This window comes from Lutra lutra, chromosome X (assembly GCF_902655055.1).
Source record: "Lutra lutra chromosome X, mLutLut1.2, whole genome shotgun sequence".
NCBI lineage: Eukaryota > Metazoa > Chordata > Mammalia > Carnivora > Mustelidae > Lutra > Lutra lutra.
The window spans coordinates 71,607,129-71,624,522 of NC_062296.1; the positions used below are offsets into that span (position 1 = coordinate 71,607,129).

The 17,394-nt window shown below is 34.2% G+C and overlaps 1 protein-coding gene across 1 annotated transcript in view; it reads left to right on the forward strand.

Annotated features, from left to right (window-relative positions):
- DMD (dystrophin) overlaps positions 1-17,394 on the forward strand; it is a 2,124,834-nt gene that overhangs the window by 845,400 nt on the left and 1,262,040 nt on the right. Inside the window, 2 exon segments of the mRNA XM_047715765.1 lie at positions 2,959-3,114; positions 7,686-7,856. Coding sequence (XP_047571721.1) covers positions 2,959-3,114; positions 7,686-7,856 — 327 coding nt within the window.

Consider the following 17,394-nt stretch of genomic DNA (forward strand, 5'->3'; position numbering starts at 1 on the left):
AATGTCTAATTCTCTAGGTCACAGATTAAATGAGACAATTTAAAGACAAAACAGCTGGCAAAGGGCAAAAGCGGGATTCCAATCCAGGAGCTCTCGCTCCGAACCCTAGCATCTTTCCATTCGATGTCAGTGGTAGGTACATATTGAAATGCGACCAGACCTCAAAGACAGAATAAAAATGCATGGGGGGGCATATGATTAGCCTGTAGCATAAATCTTCACAGGATTGTGGGATGTTGAGCTGTGTCCTTTGTTGCAATTACTGGAAATGTGCCAAGTCAGATGATACCTCTGACAACATAAGGCTGAATTATGAGGGCATCTATTAGAGTAATACACTGTTATTATAACTCTTTGATTACTATGGGCTAAGAGTAGAAATTCACATAAAATAAAAGCTCTGAATATTATTAACTTTAAAGGTAAAAAAATGTTATCTAGTTAGTACTTTGTCTTTTAGGTATTGTTTCTTCATTTACTCCATAACATAAATGTAAAAGAAACTCTTTAGATGCATTTCAGTCATATTATTATGAGCGATAATGTATCTTTTAACAAAAAAATTGTAGATATATATATTTCTTTGTGAAATTATGAACTATTTTTATGCAATGACATTTCTTCATAACACAGGCTGCATTTTAGTGACATTGTTACTATAAATGTTCTTACCCTGAAAAAGAAAATTTGAACGTAATAATGTACACTTATTAGCCTATATTAGATGAGCAACATGAAGGATTTATAGGAAGATATCTCCTCTTAAATTTTGTAAAAATAATTGAAAGCAAATGACCCAAGTATACTATGGTCTTGATTAAATATATTCCCAAAGGGACAGCTGTTCCCTTCTATGAACAGGTCTCTAATGGTACATCAGAAAACTGGTCTGCTAGTAAAGATGAGGTGAAAACAACCCTCCCTATAACCAGCTGTGATTGTGCCTTGACTCTACAGGGAAACCTTTTCAAGTTCATGCTCAGTTTGGTTCAGGTTTAAATGTCGGGAGCAATTCAAGTAGTCCTTCTCTAAGAATATCTTTTCTTTACAACTTTTATTTATTTTTAAATTACTTAAGATGCCCTATTTCATATACTGGAATCATTACCTTTGCTTTCAAGAAATTTTTGTTTCATTAAAAAACGTCTTCCCTGTAGGAATACAAATAAATATAAAGGATATTTCGCTCCCTCAGTGATAAATACTTTCTGTGCATACTGAATGACATGGTGTTAATGGCTAATACTACTTTGAACTTGCAACACAAGGGTAAATCATGGAAAAAAAATTTTTAATGTCTAAAGAGTAAATTATTTGGAAATATCTCTGATTCCAAAATTGACACAGTTGATTCCCTCCATACAGTTACTGATTGAATGTTTCTACATACCAATATATTTATGTAATTTCTAAGATAAAAGTAAAATTAAGTAAAAAAAAATCAACTGGAAAACGCAGACAAGAACTCCAAATTATTGGTAAAGGAATATTAAGAAAAAAATACCATCAAAGAAGGGATTAAGGTGGAAATAGATTATGTATGTAGCTTTAATGAAAAGATATTTGCTCAGCCTTTACAAAAAGTGTTTTTAGGCATTGATTTTAAAGTGAGAAGAGAAAATAAATGCAAGTTTTGTTCTAATTACAAAGAAAAAGCAATTACCTACTAGTAACTTTATTTCTTAGTACCAATAAAACAGGTCATTGTTCACAATCACCGCTGAACAAATTAAAGCAACAATGTATAATGTAAACTGTTATATATATATCTGCCTATATATATATACCTATACATACGTGCCTATATATATATATACCTATACATACTTGCTTTCATGTATGCGTTTATGCATACATGTATCTTTCTTTTTGTGGAAAGTACTTTGTGTGATGACATGTGTATCATGAGGCTTTGTTAAAGCAATGTACTTTTGTTAAGTAACATATGTGTTCTTTAGGGTTGTGATATATATGTGAGTTTTTAAATAGTATTTTTGTGTCTGTCTATATTGAATTAATCAGCCGCATTAAGAAAATATAATTGTATAATGTAATTACCATATTTAAAATTACCTTCCTTCCTGGGGCGCCTGGGTGGCTCAGTGGGTTAAAGCCTCTGCTTCGGCACCAGTCATGATCTCAGGGTCCTGGAATCGAGCCCCACATCAGGCTCTCTGCTCATCAGGGAGCCTGCTTCCCTTCCTGTCTCTCTGCCTATCTTTCTGCCTACTTGTGATCTGTCAAATAAATAAATAAAAATAAAAATAAATGTTTAAAATTACCTTCCTTCCTTATATATGACTTACTATATGTTGAAATTATGGTCTAGAAATTTAGATGTTTCATTCCCAGTAAAATGTGTGAAAACAACAATGAATAGGTCTGTCTTTTTTTTTTTTGTTTGTTTTTGTTTTTGTTTTATTTGACAGAGAGAGAGAGATCACAAGTAGGCAGAGAGGCAGGCAGAGAGAGAGGGGGAAGCAGGCTCCCCTCTGACCAGAGAGCCTGATGCAGGGCTTGATCCCAGGACCCTGAGATCATGACCTGAGCCGAAGGCAGAGGCTTAACCCACTGAGCCACCCAGGTGGCTTGGCCTGAATGGGTCTGTCTTGGCCAGCACTGATTATCTAGTGAATCCATTACTATCTACTGTACTAAGCTCTCAATAAATACCTTGTGAAAGAGTAAATTTTATGATATTATATAACATTTAAAATAGGAATCATTTAACTTTTAGGAATAATCATTATCAACTTGGATTGTAAAACTATACTCATGATGTATACTTACTTTAGTAAGAATAACTATCAACTCTGCTGCAAAATGCTACTCCATTAAAACTGTAAACTTGGAATGGCATTTAAGGTGATCTGTACCTCTCTTTCTTTTTATTAATTGTTATAATGTAATTTGTACACTATGGCTGATTATTATGTTTTGTTTTATGTTTGAACTTAGAACTTGTATAAAAGTCTTAGTGAAGTGAAGTCTGAAGTGGAAATGGTAATAAAAACTGGACGTCAGATTGTACAGAAGAAGCAGACCGAAAACCCTAAAGAGCTTGATGAAAGAGTCACGGCTTTGAAATTGCATTATAATGAGCTGGGAGCAAAGGTGGGTGTGCACCGGAACCACAGACATGGGCTACTTAACCCTTTCCTTCAAAATGGCAAAGCACGAGGCAGTAATGATGCACAATGTCTTAGAAAGTCTTAATTATTTTTTTCTCAACAGATAGATATATATGTACATTTATGCATAGTCAGGGATAGAGATAGATAGATTCCCATGTGCAGTTCTTATTAAGAAACAAAAAATTAATCAATAAGGATCTTCTTTCCAATCTACATTAAAAGATATATACAGCTCAGGGAAATTTTATTGGCCCATCAGATAATTCTAAAAGTGTTTCTTTGTTCTAAACTTAGCCTTTTCATTGTATAAATTTACTTTGATGACTTAAAGGCTAGAGCTTTTTATAAACTAATGAACTTACTTACATTTAGATACAATGGGGTTGACACATTCCACATAGAACACTTTAGGTGTAATAGAGTTGTCACATTCCATAGAAGTTATTTTCCTGTATGGCAAGCCTTGCATAATCCACCACATTTGGCTAATAATGTAGAATGGATAGCCAGTTGAGTCCTATTGCTCCACGATTATGTTTTTGTATTTTTGTCCTGTAAGAATCTAATGGCCAATTCCATGTCACTGTTAATTAAAGATGTTTTCGTCTTTCTATTCCCTTTCCAAAACAGTGGAATGATTAGGGTAGTTATCTCAATTCCCTCAAATCAAATATTCTCTGTATAGTTCTCATAGATTTAAACTCTTATGGTTCAGAGTAATGATAGTAATCATACAAAGTAGTCATGAAGGCATAGATTGTCAACGTCAAGGAGTGACCTGCACTTTTCTATACTATAATTTTACATTACTCTAAACTTTCTAAAATATTTTTTGGTGCTCATCTAAGATTTAAAGTATTAACATAGTAGTAAAATAATCATTTCTCTCATTAAAAAGTCATGATAACTTAACACATTATGTGGTATTTAAGGGGATGTGTGTACTTTATTAATAAATATCATGTTTATTTTCTTAAACTTATGCAAATAAAGTTATCTATATAGTACTGGCATTTATGGCCATTTGTGAATAAATACAATTTTAAGTACTTTAAGCAAGTATCTTTAAATAAGGAGTATTGGGGGATGGTTTCGCTCTCCTAATGCTTAGTGAGGAAGGATGAATAAAATTAAATAAGGATCAAAGCAGAAAAAAATAAAAATGCATACATTTTAATTTTATTCTGACTGAAAGAGATTTACTTGGATCAATGACAAGAACAGAATATATTTTAAAGGCTCAGGTTCTCAACTTTATTAAATATAACAGCACCAGTGAGAAAATTGTCACTTCATCTTTGACACAGTGTAAATTTGTGTCTGTATTTGTGAAGTAGCCATGTAGACACAAATTTCTAACGTTTCGCCCTGTAAGCAGATTGTTGGGTTGAGTCTTAAAGCTACTAATTGCAACTTTCTTTTCACTGAGAGGAAGTTAATTTTGAGATTCAAATGGAAATCTGGAAATAACTATTGTTATTAGTTGATAATCTTTATTTTTATATTTTGAAAACCTTCAAATTTATATTTCACATGTCTTGAAAGAGAGCTTACTGTCTTGTGGCAAAGTATTTTATTTCTCATTGGATCAAAAAGTAGGGAGCACTGATACACAATAAATAGCAAAGCACGAGGATAATCTTGAAATAAAACACATTTCACCTGCTTCTATAGTCCACCAAGCTACCTGTGGAATAAAAGACCATTAAATCCTTCTGGAGAAGTTTGTCATTGTGGTACAGATAATCACAGAGGACAAAGTTGTATCTCCACTTGGTATCTCCTCTAGTATATATAGACCTTTACAGGTTCCACTTGTTCTATATTTAACATCAAGTGAAGAATATCTTAATAATCGTCCTTATGCTACAATTTGTTAATTTCTATAAAGTTATTCTCTATACTCAAGAGTTAATAATTTGACCTCTGTGACTTTATGCTAAGAGAATGCATTAATAGATATTTTTTTAATAAGAAAATATATATTTGGGGAAAATGTAGTTTCTTTGTTTCTTCAAATATAAACTATTGTCTGGGCCTTTTTTCCCTTTTGTCTTGAAGAATTTGCACAAAATCTTTGCCTTTGCAACAGTAAATTTTACATGAAATAGTCATTGAATTTAAAATAATAAAAATGATGTCAGAAGACTCTTAGTGCCCCAAGTTAATTATACTTAAAAAGTGAATGACTCTCCTGAAGATGTAAAGCCCTATTTAACCCTGAAAATGCACTTTTGAAAGTTTGTTTATTTAGCCATTTGGTGAGTAATAATATCATTAAAGCAAAATGAAAGAGGACTAAGAAATCATGCTTTGCTTAATAACATGACAGAATACAGGAAAACATGTAGGGGAAGATTTATTTATAAAGATTTAGAAACATTAATAATGAAAATATATAAAATATTGTAAGTCAGGTATTCCTTCTCTAAGAAAATACTGTCTGCATCTAAATCTTTAAAGCACCTTAGCAACATTTAATTTTATTTGTTAGTATTAACTTAGCTTAATGATTCCAAGAATAAAAGTTGAATTTCTTGTGTGGCTTCTCTGTGCTCTGATTTTTATGGAAACATATGTAAGTAGCAATAGTCCTAGCAGCCTCACATACATTTTCCCACAAACCAGTGACTGCTGAGGCATTGTACTGTAGGTGGCACTCTTTTAAACATATCCCTTTTCCACACACACGCACACACAAAAGTATAAAACTCAATCTTCCTTAAGATGGCAGTGTCTCCTGTTTTATTAAAACCTATTTAACTGGATATAAACAAAATAGAATAAATAAAAATCAATAATGCATTAGCTCTGGGAAGATAGGATTTCTTTGAAATATTGAATTTGGAATTCTTTTTCTACCAATAGTGCAGAGCAAAAAATAACTATGTGTGGAAACACACTGTAAAGTATATATAAATTTTCCCCCACCCAACTAAAAGTCTTAGTCAAAAGGGCAGATGTTTTTACTTCTCCGAAGGGGGAAATCTGTAAAAAGAAAAAAAAAAAAACAATATGCAGCTTCAGCAACTAAACATTTTTTTTTTAATGTACAGACACCTCTGTTAGAGAAACTAATACATTTTATTGAGTATTTGGAATTTATATCAAAGTTTCAGTGTGTTTATTTTGGTTGTACCATTTTAAATTCTTTAAAGATAAGCTTACTTGTGCATTTTTCATGCTTATGGCTGTATTTTTTTTAAGATTTTATTTATTTATTTGACAGACAGGGATCACAAATAGGCAGAGAGGCAGGCAGAGAGAGGAGGAAGCAGGCTCCCTGCTGAGCAGAGAGCCCAACGTGGGGCTCCATCCCAGGACCCTGAGATCCTGACCTGAGCCAAAGGCAGAGGCTTAACCCACTGAGCCACTCAGGTGCCCCATATGGCTGGATTCTTATATATTCGTGTGTGTGTGTGTGTGTGTGTGTGTGTGTGTGTGTGTGTTTGCAAGTGTGATAGTGTGTGTATAGACAGATAGATTGATAGAGTGAACAGAAAAGTTTCTGGGCTTTTTATTATACCAACCAACCTAGACCCTGAACACATTGTGTTCAAATTGTAGGCCCATCTAGAGAGGTGGTGGAAAAGTACAAAGATGTTAAATCCTCCATGTGAGAATGTGGAAGAATTTGATTTTGAAGGTTTTTAGTTCTGGACACTGAGAACTAGAACACAAAATCAGGCCATGATTTTTTTTCTATTAATAAGGGTGAAAATTTTGTTTTGGAATTTATTTTTTTTATGCCTGTTGGATGGTAAAATGTGTTTAAAGGGGAAGTGGCTTATTCTTCATATTGTTTCTCCACAGAAGTAAGACATTTTACAGATGCAATGACAATAAAATTGACCATTTTAAGTATTACAGAAATAATTTTGCCTCTTGAAAGAAACCATATTCTTTCTCCATTTTGATTTCTTACCAATAAGAGCAACCTCATTTGTCTATAGAGGATTGTAAACTTTGCCTATCCATTTCACAGATGACTCAAGGCTCTCTAAAAGAAATGTGTCATTTCTTCAGTTGTACTTACATCATTCATTATATTTAAAAAAATGTGACCATAAATTATTTTTATTTGTACTAAAGAAAATAATTACAGCTTTTTTTCCCCCTACTTGATACAGGACAGTTTTTGGAGAAAGGATCTCATCTTTCCTAGACTGTGTTTATTCACCATTAGTACTGAGACTATGTGGTTTTTCTAAAATATTATTTTTAAATAAGAAAAAGGTTGTTTTAAAATGACAGAAATAGGGCGCCTGGGTGGCTCAGTGGGTTAAGCCGCTGCCTTCGGCTCAGGTCATGATCCCAGAGTCCTGGGATTGAGTCCCGCATCGGGCTTGCTGCTCAGCAGGAAGCCTGCTTCCCTTCCTCTCTCTCTGCCTGCCTCTCTGCCTACTTGTGATCTCTCTCTGTCAAATAAATAAATAAAAATAATAAAAAAATAATAAAATGACAGAAATATTAAAGTTCCTATTAAGTGCCTATACCTAAACCTGAATTGAAGGGGTAAACTAAATTACATTTTATTATCATTCTTTTCAGGTGACAGAAAGAAAGCAACAGTTGGAAAAATGCTTGAAATTGTCCCGTAAGATGCGAAAGGAAATGAATGCCCTGACAGAATGGCTGGCAGCTACAGATATGGAACTGACGAAGAGATCAGCAGTTGAAGGAATGCCTAGTAATTTGGATTCTGAAGTTGCCTGGGGAAAGGTAAAACCCATATCACCCAAGGTTATTTTTAACATACAAAGAAACACAGTAATGTGAGTTTATAAGGAGCTATTAATGTGCAACAGTAGTGGAAATATAAGCATTATCTTGCTTCACTTTCCCTTTCCTTGGAAATTCATCAGTAACTCTTAATTCTATGTATTTCTGAATCATGGTAAAACTAGTGGGCAGCTTTAGCAAAAATCTCCCCAAAGCTTGTTTAGAATTAGGTAGGTTATGCATATAAGTCCTTAAAAGCACATTCATCATTAGTGAGAAAATGAATCCAAAGATGAGATTCAGTGTTCCCTAGCTTGCATCAGGCAGACTGCTCACGGCCCCCATCACTATGACCAGGGCAGGGATGTAGAGACTGCAGATGGTTGGGCTGGATAGGACTTGCAAGAGTAGCAGATTGCTGATGTCATAAATTTAAAAAAAAAGAAGTCTCAAGGGGTCCATGCAACACCTGTCATTTCTACCGCTAAAGAGCCTAGACTTTCCTTTGATCCGAGCTGCTAAGTTCTTGCTCTGTCTCTTGACAGCCAGTCAGATATTTTTGCACAGCTAAATTGTAAGGTCAGGGCACTCATAGCTTCATATTTTTTTCCAGTTGATTCATCACTAGATTACTTGAAAGTGCATTGATATAAAGCAAACAGCCGATATTAATAATGTATTTTCACCTTAAACTTTGCTGACACATTGGACCTTTAAAAAAAAATTATAGCTGCACTCTACCCCATTGTTTTTTTTAAAATTAGTGAACACTTGCCTGTATCGGTGAGATGTTAAAAAGAACTGTGCTTTATTTTTAATTCAAGAAAGCTATTTAAATTATCCAAAGTTGGGAAATTTTAATTGCATTATGTAAAAATTTATGATCATACATTTCCACCAAAACTGAAAGCTGATTTTCTCTATGTAGATTCTGAAGACCAGTAGATGTAAAATGTTGTTACATAAATATTTTTCAAGTAAATAGTAGTGAATGATTTCTTCTTCTTCCCTCTCCACATAGATTTGTTGGTAGAGATAAGATACTGAATTGCATTTATTAGCTCAGGATTGTATATGTTGTGAGAATATTTTAGTAACAAGTACAGAGGGTACAGTCTAAAAATTAAATGGCCTTATTTTATTTCCTTATTAGCCAAATAAGTATCATATTTTGTGTGTGTGATCATTTGGTTTGAACCAATGGCAATCATATACTTAGAGGCATGCTAGGCTGCAATAAGAAACAAGCACAAAGTATCATGGCTCCAAGAAGATAGCAATTTATTTCTATCTCACTTAAGATAGTTTTGGATAGGGGAAGTAGTTTTACTTCATGAAATTCTCTCAAGAAGTAGCATTGCTCTGCAGTCCTCTGGGTATTAGTATTCTCATGGCAAAACTTGCTCACCACCACACCTCCCTCCCAGCCCACAAAAGGAAGGGAGAACTGGAAGTGGAGGGCACCATCTCTCTCTTAAAGATGTGTTATAAAAGCTCCGTGCATTATTTTACCCATCTTTCATTACCAGAAGTTAGTCACATGATCATATTTAGCTTCCAGGGAAGATGGCAAAAGATGGGTCCTAACTGGGTGGACGATGTGTTCTACTAAAATGATGAGTAAATTTTGTTTGAGAAAGAGAATACATTCTGGGGGACACGTTGCAGTTTTGGCCACAGCAGTATCATCCCTGCATTTTGCATCATAAGATAAAGATAGAGAAATACAGGGCCTCTGACTCCTGGTTTTGGCTCAAATCATGATCTCAGGGTCCTGGGAAAGAGCCTACCACAGAGTGGAGCCTGCATAATATTCTCTCTCTCTCCCTCCTGAACTTTGCTGGTGTTCTCTCTCTCTCTCAATCTTAAAAAAAAAAAAAAAAAGGTAGAGAAAGACCTCCACCATCTGTTTCTCTTTATAAAAACCCATGTCCTACTGATGACAGTTTCTACTGTTAAGTTCTCATAAACGAACAAGAAGGCCCAGATAGTACTTATGATCTATTAGAGGATGAAATAGAGTAAAACATGCAGGGGCAAGTAGTAGTATGTGCAGAGGATGCATGAAAATCATCTATGCTTTCTTCTCAGTCACCCTCCCCTTAAAACACCCTCCCCTTCAAAATATCTCTGATTGTTCATACCCAGTTTAATGGGTATATTAGTTTGCCAGGTCTGCTGTAACAATGCTCCACAGATGGGTAGCTTAAACCTCAGAAATTTATTTTTTCCCCGTTCTAGAGGCTGTGAGTCTGAGGTCACAGTTTTGGCAGGGTTGGTTTGTTCTGAGGCCTCTCTTCTTGGCTTGTGAATGGCTGTCTTCTCCTGTCTTATACAATCTTCCTTTTGTACTTGCCTGTATCTAAATTTCACTTCTTATAAGGACACTAGCCAAACTGGATTAGGGCTTGCTATGATGACTTTATTTTACTTAATTGCCTCTTTAAATTTCCTGTCTCCAAATCTGGTCACATTCTAAAGTCCTGGGGTTAGGATTTTGTCATGTGAATGTTGAAGGGACTCATTTCACCACATAAGAGTGTGGTAGCTTTATAAATATAATTTGGGATGCTACCATAATGGCGCACAAAGTAATCGAGCTAAAAGTAAAGGGGATTTTTAAAATTCTGACTACAGTGTACAACTGACTGAGGTCAAACTATGAAAGTCTGCCACACAAGAACTCTGAACTCCACAGTCCTCATAAGGTCATTGAGTAAGTCACCTAAGGAGATACTTTTGCATGAGCTTCACCAAAAAAATCTTTAAAAGATCATATCATATAATTCACTTGGCAAACAATTCTAGATTATTGTTCTCATATTAGAAGGCTTGAGTGGTCTGGAGATATGTCAGCTTATTGGGTCCATCTGGAAAATATTTTCTATAAACCAAAGAGCAATATTATTTTCAGATCCAATAGGAGAAAAGTATGGAAAAGTGACATTTCTTTTTTTATATAATAATTTACCACCTTTTCTGGATCTTTCAAATCACAAATCTGCTAATAATATGCTCTAAGACCCCTTAGTGGTAAAGTAAAAGTATACACATTTGCATCCAAATTACATAATTTGTTTAATGAATTCACTTGGAAGGTGCTGAGAGCTTTTTAAAAACTCACAGTCATATAATAAAAGACATGTGACCTACAGATCTAAAGCAGTCACATTTATGATAATTGTTTAAGAGGAAAAAAAATCAAACTCATGCATGAAACCCCATGATTCCTTAGTACATTCTGGTTTCACACGCTGTCTTGGTAGATGGAGAACTTGACTCCAACTGTTAGTCTTGTCTGCTATTTTAAAGGAGAAATGTCACTTTTTTTTTTCAAAATAATTTGAGTATTCATTTAAATGCAATACATTGAATGTACTTGCCAATCATTCCAAGTATTTTTGACTTGGAGAAAATTTGAATATGTAGAGTCAGTTTATTTTTAAAGTGTTTCATTTATTTCTACTGAATTTCTTTAAGTTATGTTGATCTAAGAAAACTGTATTTATTTATATATAAAATATTCAAATGTCTAAATCTTATACATCAAATTTAGTTACTAATGAAGTATTTACTTGACCTTTAGTTTACTCAAACAGAGCATACCTTCAAATATATTGACTATAATTAAATCCTTTGAGTTTTACTTCTACTTTATTTTCTTAAATATTTTATTTATTTATTTGACAGGGAGAGGGAAAGAGAGCAAAAGCAGAGGGAGCAGCAGGCAGAGGGAGAGGGAGAAGCAGGTTCCCCACTGAGCAAGGAAGCCTGAAGCAGGGCTTGATTCCAGGACCCTGGGATCATGACCTGAGCCAAAGGCAGATGCTCAATCAACTGAGCCACCCAGGCACCCCACTTCTACTCTATTTTAATTACACTTATTTATTGTGTATCTAGTTCCAGAAAACATTATTTAGAGTGGCTTATAGAGATACATATGATTCATCTGGTCAAGGACAAATAAATTAGAAAATAGAGAAGGGGAAAATTACAGTAGAAAACTGCACAGAAATATGTCCAGAATATCCCATGGAGAATAGAAAAGGCAGAGGAGATTAAAGCCTCAAAATCTGGCACCAAGCTGGGGTGCCTGGGTGGCTTAGTGGATTAAGTGTCTGGCTCTTGGTTTCAGTTCAGGTCATGGTATCAGGGACATGAAATCAAGCCCTGCATTGGGCTCTGTGCTGAGCACAGAGTCTGCCTGAGATTCTTTACCCCTCCCGCTCCCTTGCCCTCTGTTCCTCCCTTGGAGTTCACTTGTTCTCTCTCTCTCTTCCTCAAATATTTAAATAAATAAAACCTTAAAAAAAATTGGCACCAAGCTTAGTATTGGGCAAAATAAAAAGTTAACATACTTTTTTTTTCCTGTGCTAAGAACAGTTAACCTGAGATGTATTCAGTTAACCTTTTTTAGGTGTACAATACTATATTGTTAGCTACAGGCAAAACATTGTACAGCAGATCCCTAGAGTTTATTTATTCATCTTGTATAACTGAAATGGAAGTAAACATGCTTCTGAGATTCAAAGTGTTCAATTTATTAAAACTATCATTAAAATAGTTTTAGTGTACTAGTGAGAGTGTTTTTCTAAAATTTACATACAGAAGAAAAATTAGACAGGATCATAAGTGAGATAGCACCTTGATTAATATTCTTATAATAAACATAATAGAAAGGTTTATGTTGCCATTTTTCTCTGAGCATGCTTCTGTGCAAAACCAATGCCATGAGCCTGACCCTGGACTTTCCGTGTCTTCTTCATGAATATCAGGAGTTTGGCACTGTAGGGTCCTTTTGATAGGCCAATGACGTTGTAAAAGTGAGTTTTCCCAAAAAAAAATCTCTTGTTTAGGTTTTACTCCTGCTCCACATTCTGTAGTCACATGTTAGAAACCATAAGTGTTAGAACACATAACTCTCCCAAAGGATACTGAGTACTATTGAAACATTTCAAGATGTTTAAAAGTATAATCTACTTGGGGAAGACTGTGAGCCTGTGATCTCTTAGGTATCTCAGATCAGATATTTGGTGGTCTCAAGAAGAGAAAAAATGAGAGAAGTTCCAGAAGTAACTAGGGTGGTGGTAAGGCTGATTAGCTGGAGGCACAGCTGGAAGCAAGAAAAACTGTCCTGTCAGCTCCCACCATATGCTCATGTTTCCACATTGCAGTTACAAGGGAAAAAATGAATACATTTAAAAGGTAGTCTAAAGTTTTAAAAGGTAAAAAAAAAAAATTAATTCAATTAACGGGAAGAAGACATTTTAGAGTAAGAACAAAAATGAGACAAAAGTTTAATATGGGAATTGAAGTTATACTGTTAATGCTAATTTGAAATTCCTAAAACTCAGTAGCCCTTTCCCTGTATTTTGAAATTCAGACAGTCTCCCTCCATTAGAGTGGTGATAAAGAGGGAAAAATTAATATTAAGATTTTGAGGGATGCCTCGGTGGCTCAGCTGGTTAAGCATCTGACTCTTGATTTTGGCTCAGGTCATGATCTTAGCGTCCTGAGATTGAGTCCCATGCTGGGCTCTGAGCTGGGTGTGGAGCCTGCTTAAGATTCTCTTTCTCCCTCTGCCCCTTCCTGCCCTGTGCTGGATCTCTCTCTCTCTCACTCTCTCAAAGAAAAAAGATTTTGAAAGAGTAGATCACTCCTAGCTGCATGGTCTGGACAACAGATATAGTTTGAGGAAATTGTAACTGTCATGTTTATGATGGTTTCAGGATCAGGCATTTTCCCCCTTCATCCCTTACAAATCTCTGTTAAGGGAGTTTGCCAGGTTGAGATCAGAAGCACTGATGTCTATAGAGTAGAAAGAGACACAGTGGAAAGAAATGGGAAGATGAACTACAAAATATTAGCAGCACCTGGGGATTTTGAGTACCAGTACTGCAGAGGATCTCTGAGCTGTCACGACAGCTTCTATCTTCTTGGACTCGTGCATGGGCATTAACAATTTCACTTGCCAAGAGAACAAGGAAAAATGTATGTTTTGTTCACTGGTGTTTCCCCTGCACATAAAATAACAATGACCCACAGTGCATGCTCAATAAAAAACCATTCAATAAAATAAATTGTAAATTAAGAGATGACAATTAAACATAATGGCAAAGCAATTTTTTTGAGAGAAGAGAAGAATGCTGATGTGCTTCTAACATTATGGTAAGTTTTAAAACAAATGGGAATGTGAACAATCATCTAGTCAAATACTCCCATTTTATAGATGCAGAAAGGCCTGGCACAGAGCAAATCTGCAATTAAAATCCAGTACTATCTTTGATTTCATTAGCTTTTTCCCACTATAATTGTTGTTGGAAGTTGTATTTTCTAGTAATTTTAAGGTAATCTAATTCTAAAGTGACAAAAACTTGTCATTCACAATAAGAAAAACATACACAATGACTAAATTTAAAGTGCAGATTAAGTAAATCTGTGTAAAAATAACAAAATGAAAATCCTGTGTGCATTTGTCTTGAAATCACTTTGATTAGTTGGATATAAGTCAGTTGATTGTCAATATCCCATTATGGCTTCAATTATTTAGCACATGAATTGAGTACAAAAAATAACTGTAGGAAAGTAAATAATTATGTTATTAAATAGAAGTTTATATCTCTGATGATCATTATGTTTGGAAAATGTAAGCTTCAGCAAAATTTAATCTATTTTCTAATTTAATTTATTAATTAAATTAATGTTAATTAATTTAATTTATATATAATATATATATTTAATATATATTTTCTGATTTAACCAGTAACAGATTTCATGTATTCCCAATTTAGTTTCAGTAGTGAAAAATTCAAAGCCACTTACATAATTCAGCTACATGAAAGCTGAATATTCACAGTGTTATATAAAAATTAATATTCACAGTGTTATATAAAAATTAAAATGATCAAATATAATTCCATGGAAAATTATTTTGGTTCCTTAATACTTTAAATCCATCAGCTTTTAGGATATTTCCTATCTCCTATTTTTCATAAATTGACCATTAGATTTTATTAACAGTAGCGTCAGGATACCAAGAGTTGCCTGAAACAATCATACATACACACAAATGTTGAATTCAATTGTGTTAAATAATGCAAAATAATTGATGTCTAAATAGCCACTTATGTAACAAGTCATTGTGATTTTCACTTTGATTTAAGGGACATATTTTTATAACATTCAACACAAAGAAGAACAGTGATGAGTTTTCTCAGTTATCTTTCTGCTGTCACTTCAGACCTAAAATTTAGTGACAATCACCCAATAAAATATTGTGACAGAATGCATCATTTTGTTTGCCAATTGGTTCTCAGCATTGGCTGCACATTATAATCACCTGGGAATATTTAAAAGGCTATCAGTACCTGGAGCCTACCCCCAGAGATTATGATTAAATTGGCCCAAGTGTGGTCAGTGTCTAATAATTCAGCAAAGTTTGTGAACCACTAGATAATGCAATACGAGTACTCTTATGAGATCTACATTTAGTTTAGTCAACCATGTCCTGTATTTTTTTTTTAACAATTACCATTCACAGTTTAAAGAGATCTGGCCTCTGGTCCTAGATTATCTGGATAATTGCTTCAACTCATCACTCCTCTTAGCTATAAAAGCATGAGAATTATTACTTATTTCTAAAGTCTGTTACACTCTCATCCCCATGAAAAATTACGTATCTTTTTTTAAAGCAAGCATAGTAATTTATCTGTGAAGTGCAATAACACTAGCAGACCATTAACTTGGTACAATGAATGCATCAAGCAGCTGTTACTTAGAAAATAGAACATCTGTTAAATGCCATTGGAGTCACTATTCACTGTCATTATAGTTATAGCTGTAATTTCTGTTCTGCACATTCTGCTTTCATGAAATTCTTCTTTAATAGACAATACATTATTAATAAAAAGTCAATACACATTGCCATAAAATCCACTATTTAATGTTTTATGTTCTTTTTGAATTTATCATTATATTATTCCTTCACATTAGCCTAATAATAGAATGTGTCCTAAACCTTTAGCCATGACAGAAATATAGGGACCTGCAAAAACATTATCATATTTTATCGCATTTAAGACATTAGATTGTATGATACACCATTGATTTAATTACAGCTGTTGTAGATCAAAAGAAACACCACCTTAAACATAAATACAAATTCTAAGTGTCATGTCAGTTTCAGAAATCTTAATATGTGATTGCAATAATGTAATTTTAAATTTTCTTCCCATAACTGTATTTTGTACTAAAGGTGAAAGAACTCTCTCCCATTCTTGATGACCAGAAATGGTATAATGTTTATGTAGACTGATTAAATGCAGAATCCACTTGGGGAGGGGAACCTTTTAAAATATCCTTTTGGGTGTATTAGTAAACCCTTCATCCAGATGAGAAGGAACTTGAATATGAGGTTAAGAAAGAGCTGAAATAAACAAGAATTTAGTAGCATCTTAGTAAAGGGAGAAAGAGATATAGAAATGGTATTGTGGCTCCTTTTCTTTTTTAACTAGATGTGGGGCTGAATGAAATAGAACCTATGGGCAGGAGACACAGAGTTTAAAAAGGTTGGGGATGGGGAGTGGGAATGATAGGAAGCCAGAGAACTTATCCTGAGAATCTAAATCACTGGGAGATTCCAGGAAGACTTTTGGAAGCCATTGGACCTCTGAAAATGTGAGAGATCAAGCCCAAGTGTGCTATGTTTCTCTGCCCCTGTTAGAAAATAGTTGCGGATATGTTTCTGTGGGATCAGATAACTAATTGATCTTACACTTTTTACTATGTCACCTTTAAATAATTCATCTTACACTTTTTTACCATTTCACCTCTAATAAAATTAACAAAAGTGTTTCCATCACATGATGATGTGATCATTAGAAACCAACAGAATGAGTTTTCCCATCCTGCTATAACCCATCAGTGAAATGAATTGGTAAGCTGATGGCTGAATCTTGGACCTCGTGCCATTTAAATAGATTCGAGTGATTTAACTTTCAGATATGAAGAATGAATCAGAATGTATTTCCATCCTTTACTTAAACACATGGGTATCTTTATTAGGAGAAGTTAACCTATGCCATCCCTTTTTTATTATAAGGAAATTGGAATAGCCTTGGAAAATTGCTATGGCTAGGAAGAAGTCAACAACAAATTTCTGTCTTTGAAATCATGGAAATTAATGTTTAATATTTAGACTGTATGCTGGAGCTGGTATCAAATGTTACAAATTAAACATATGGACAGTAAAAGTATGTTAGATTTTATGGCAGTTAATATTTAAACTGAGTTCTACTCTTAGCTGATATTTTTCCTGTGTCATTAAAAACCCCAGGTGCCAAGCATGTATTTGACATTAAGCTGCTGGTGAAACTCCTGGAACTGGACTTATGGCCATGTCATAGGTCAAAATAAAAGTGAATGTGCATAATTCTGTTTGTTTTTGTTTTTGTTTTTTTACTCAGCCTTAAAATCAGCCCTAGAAGCTATCACATTACCACAAGATTGAAAAAAACAAAACAACAAAAAATAACAAACC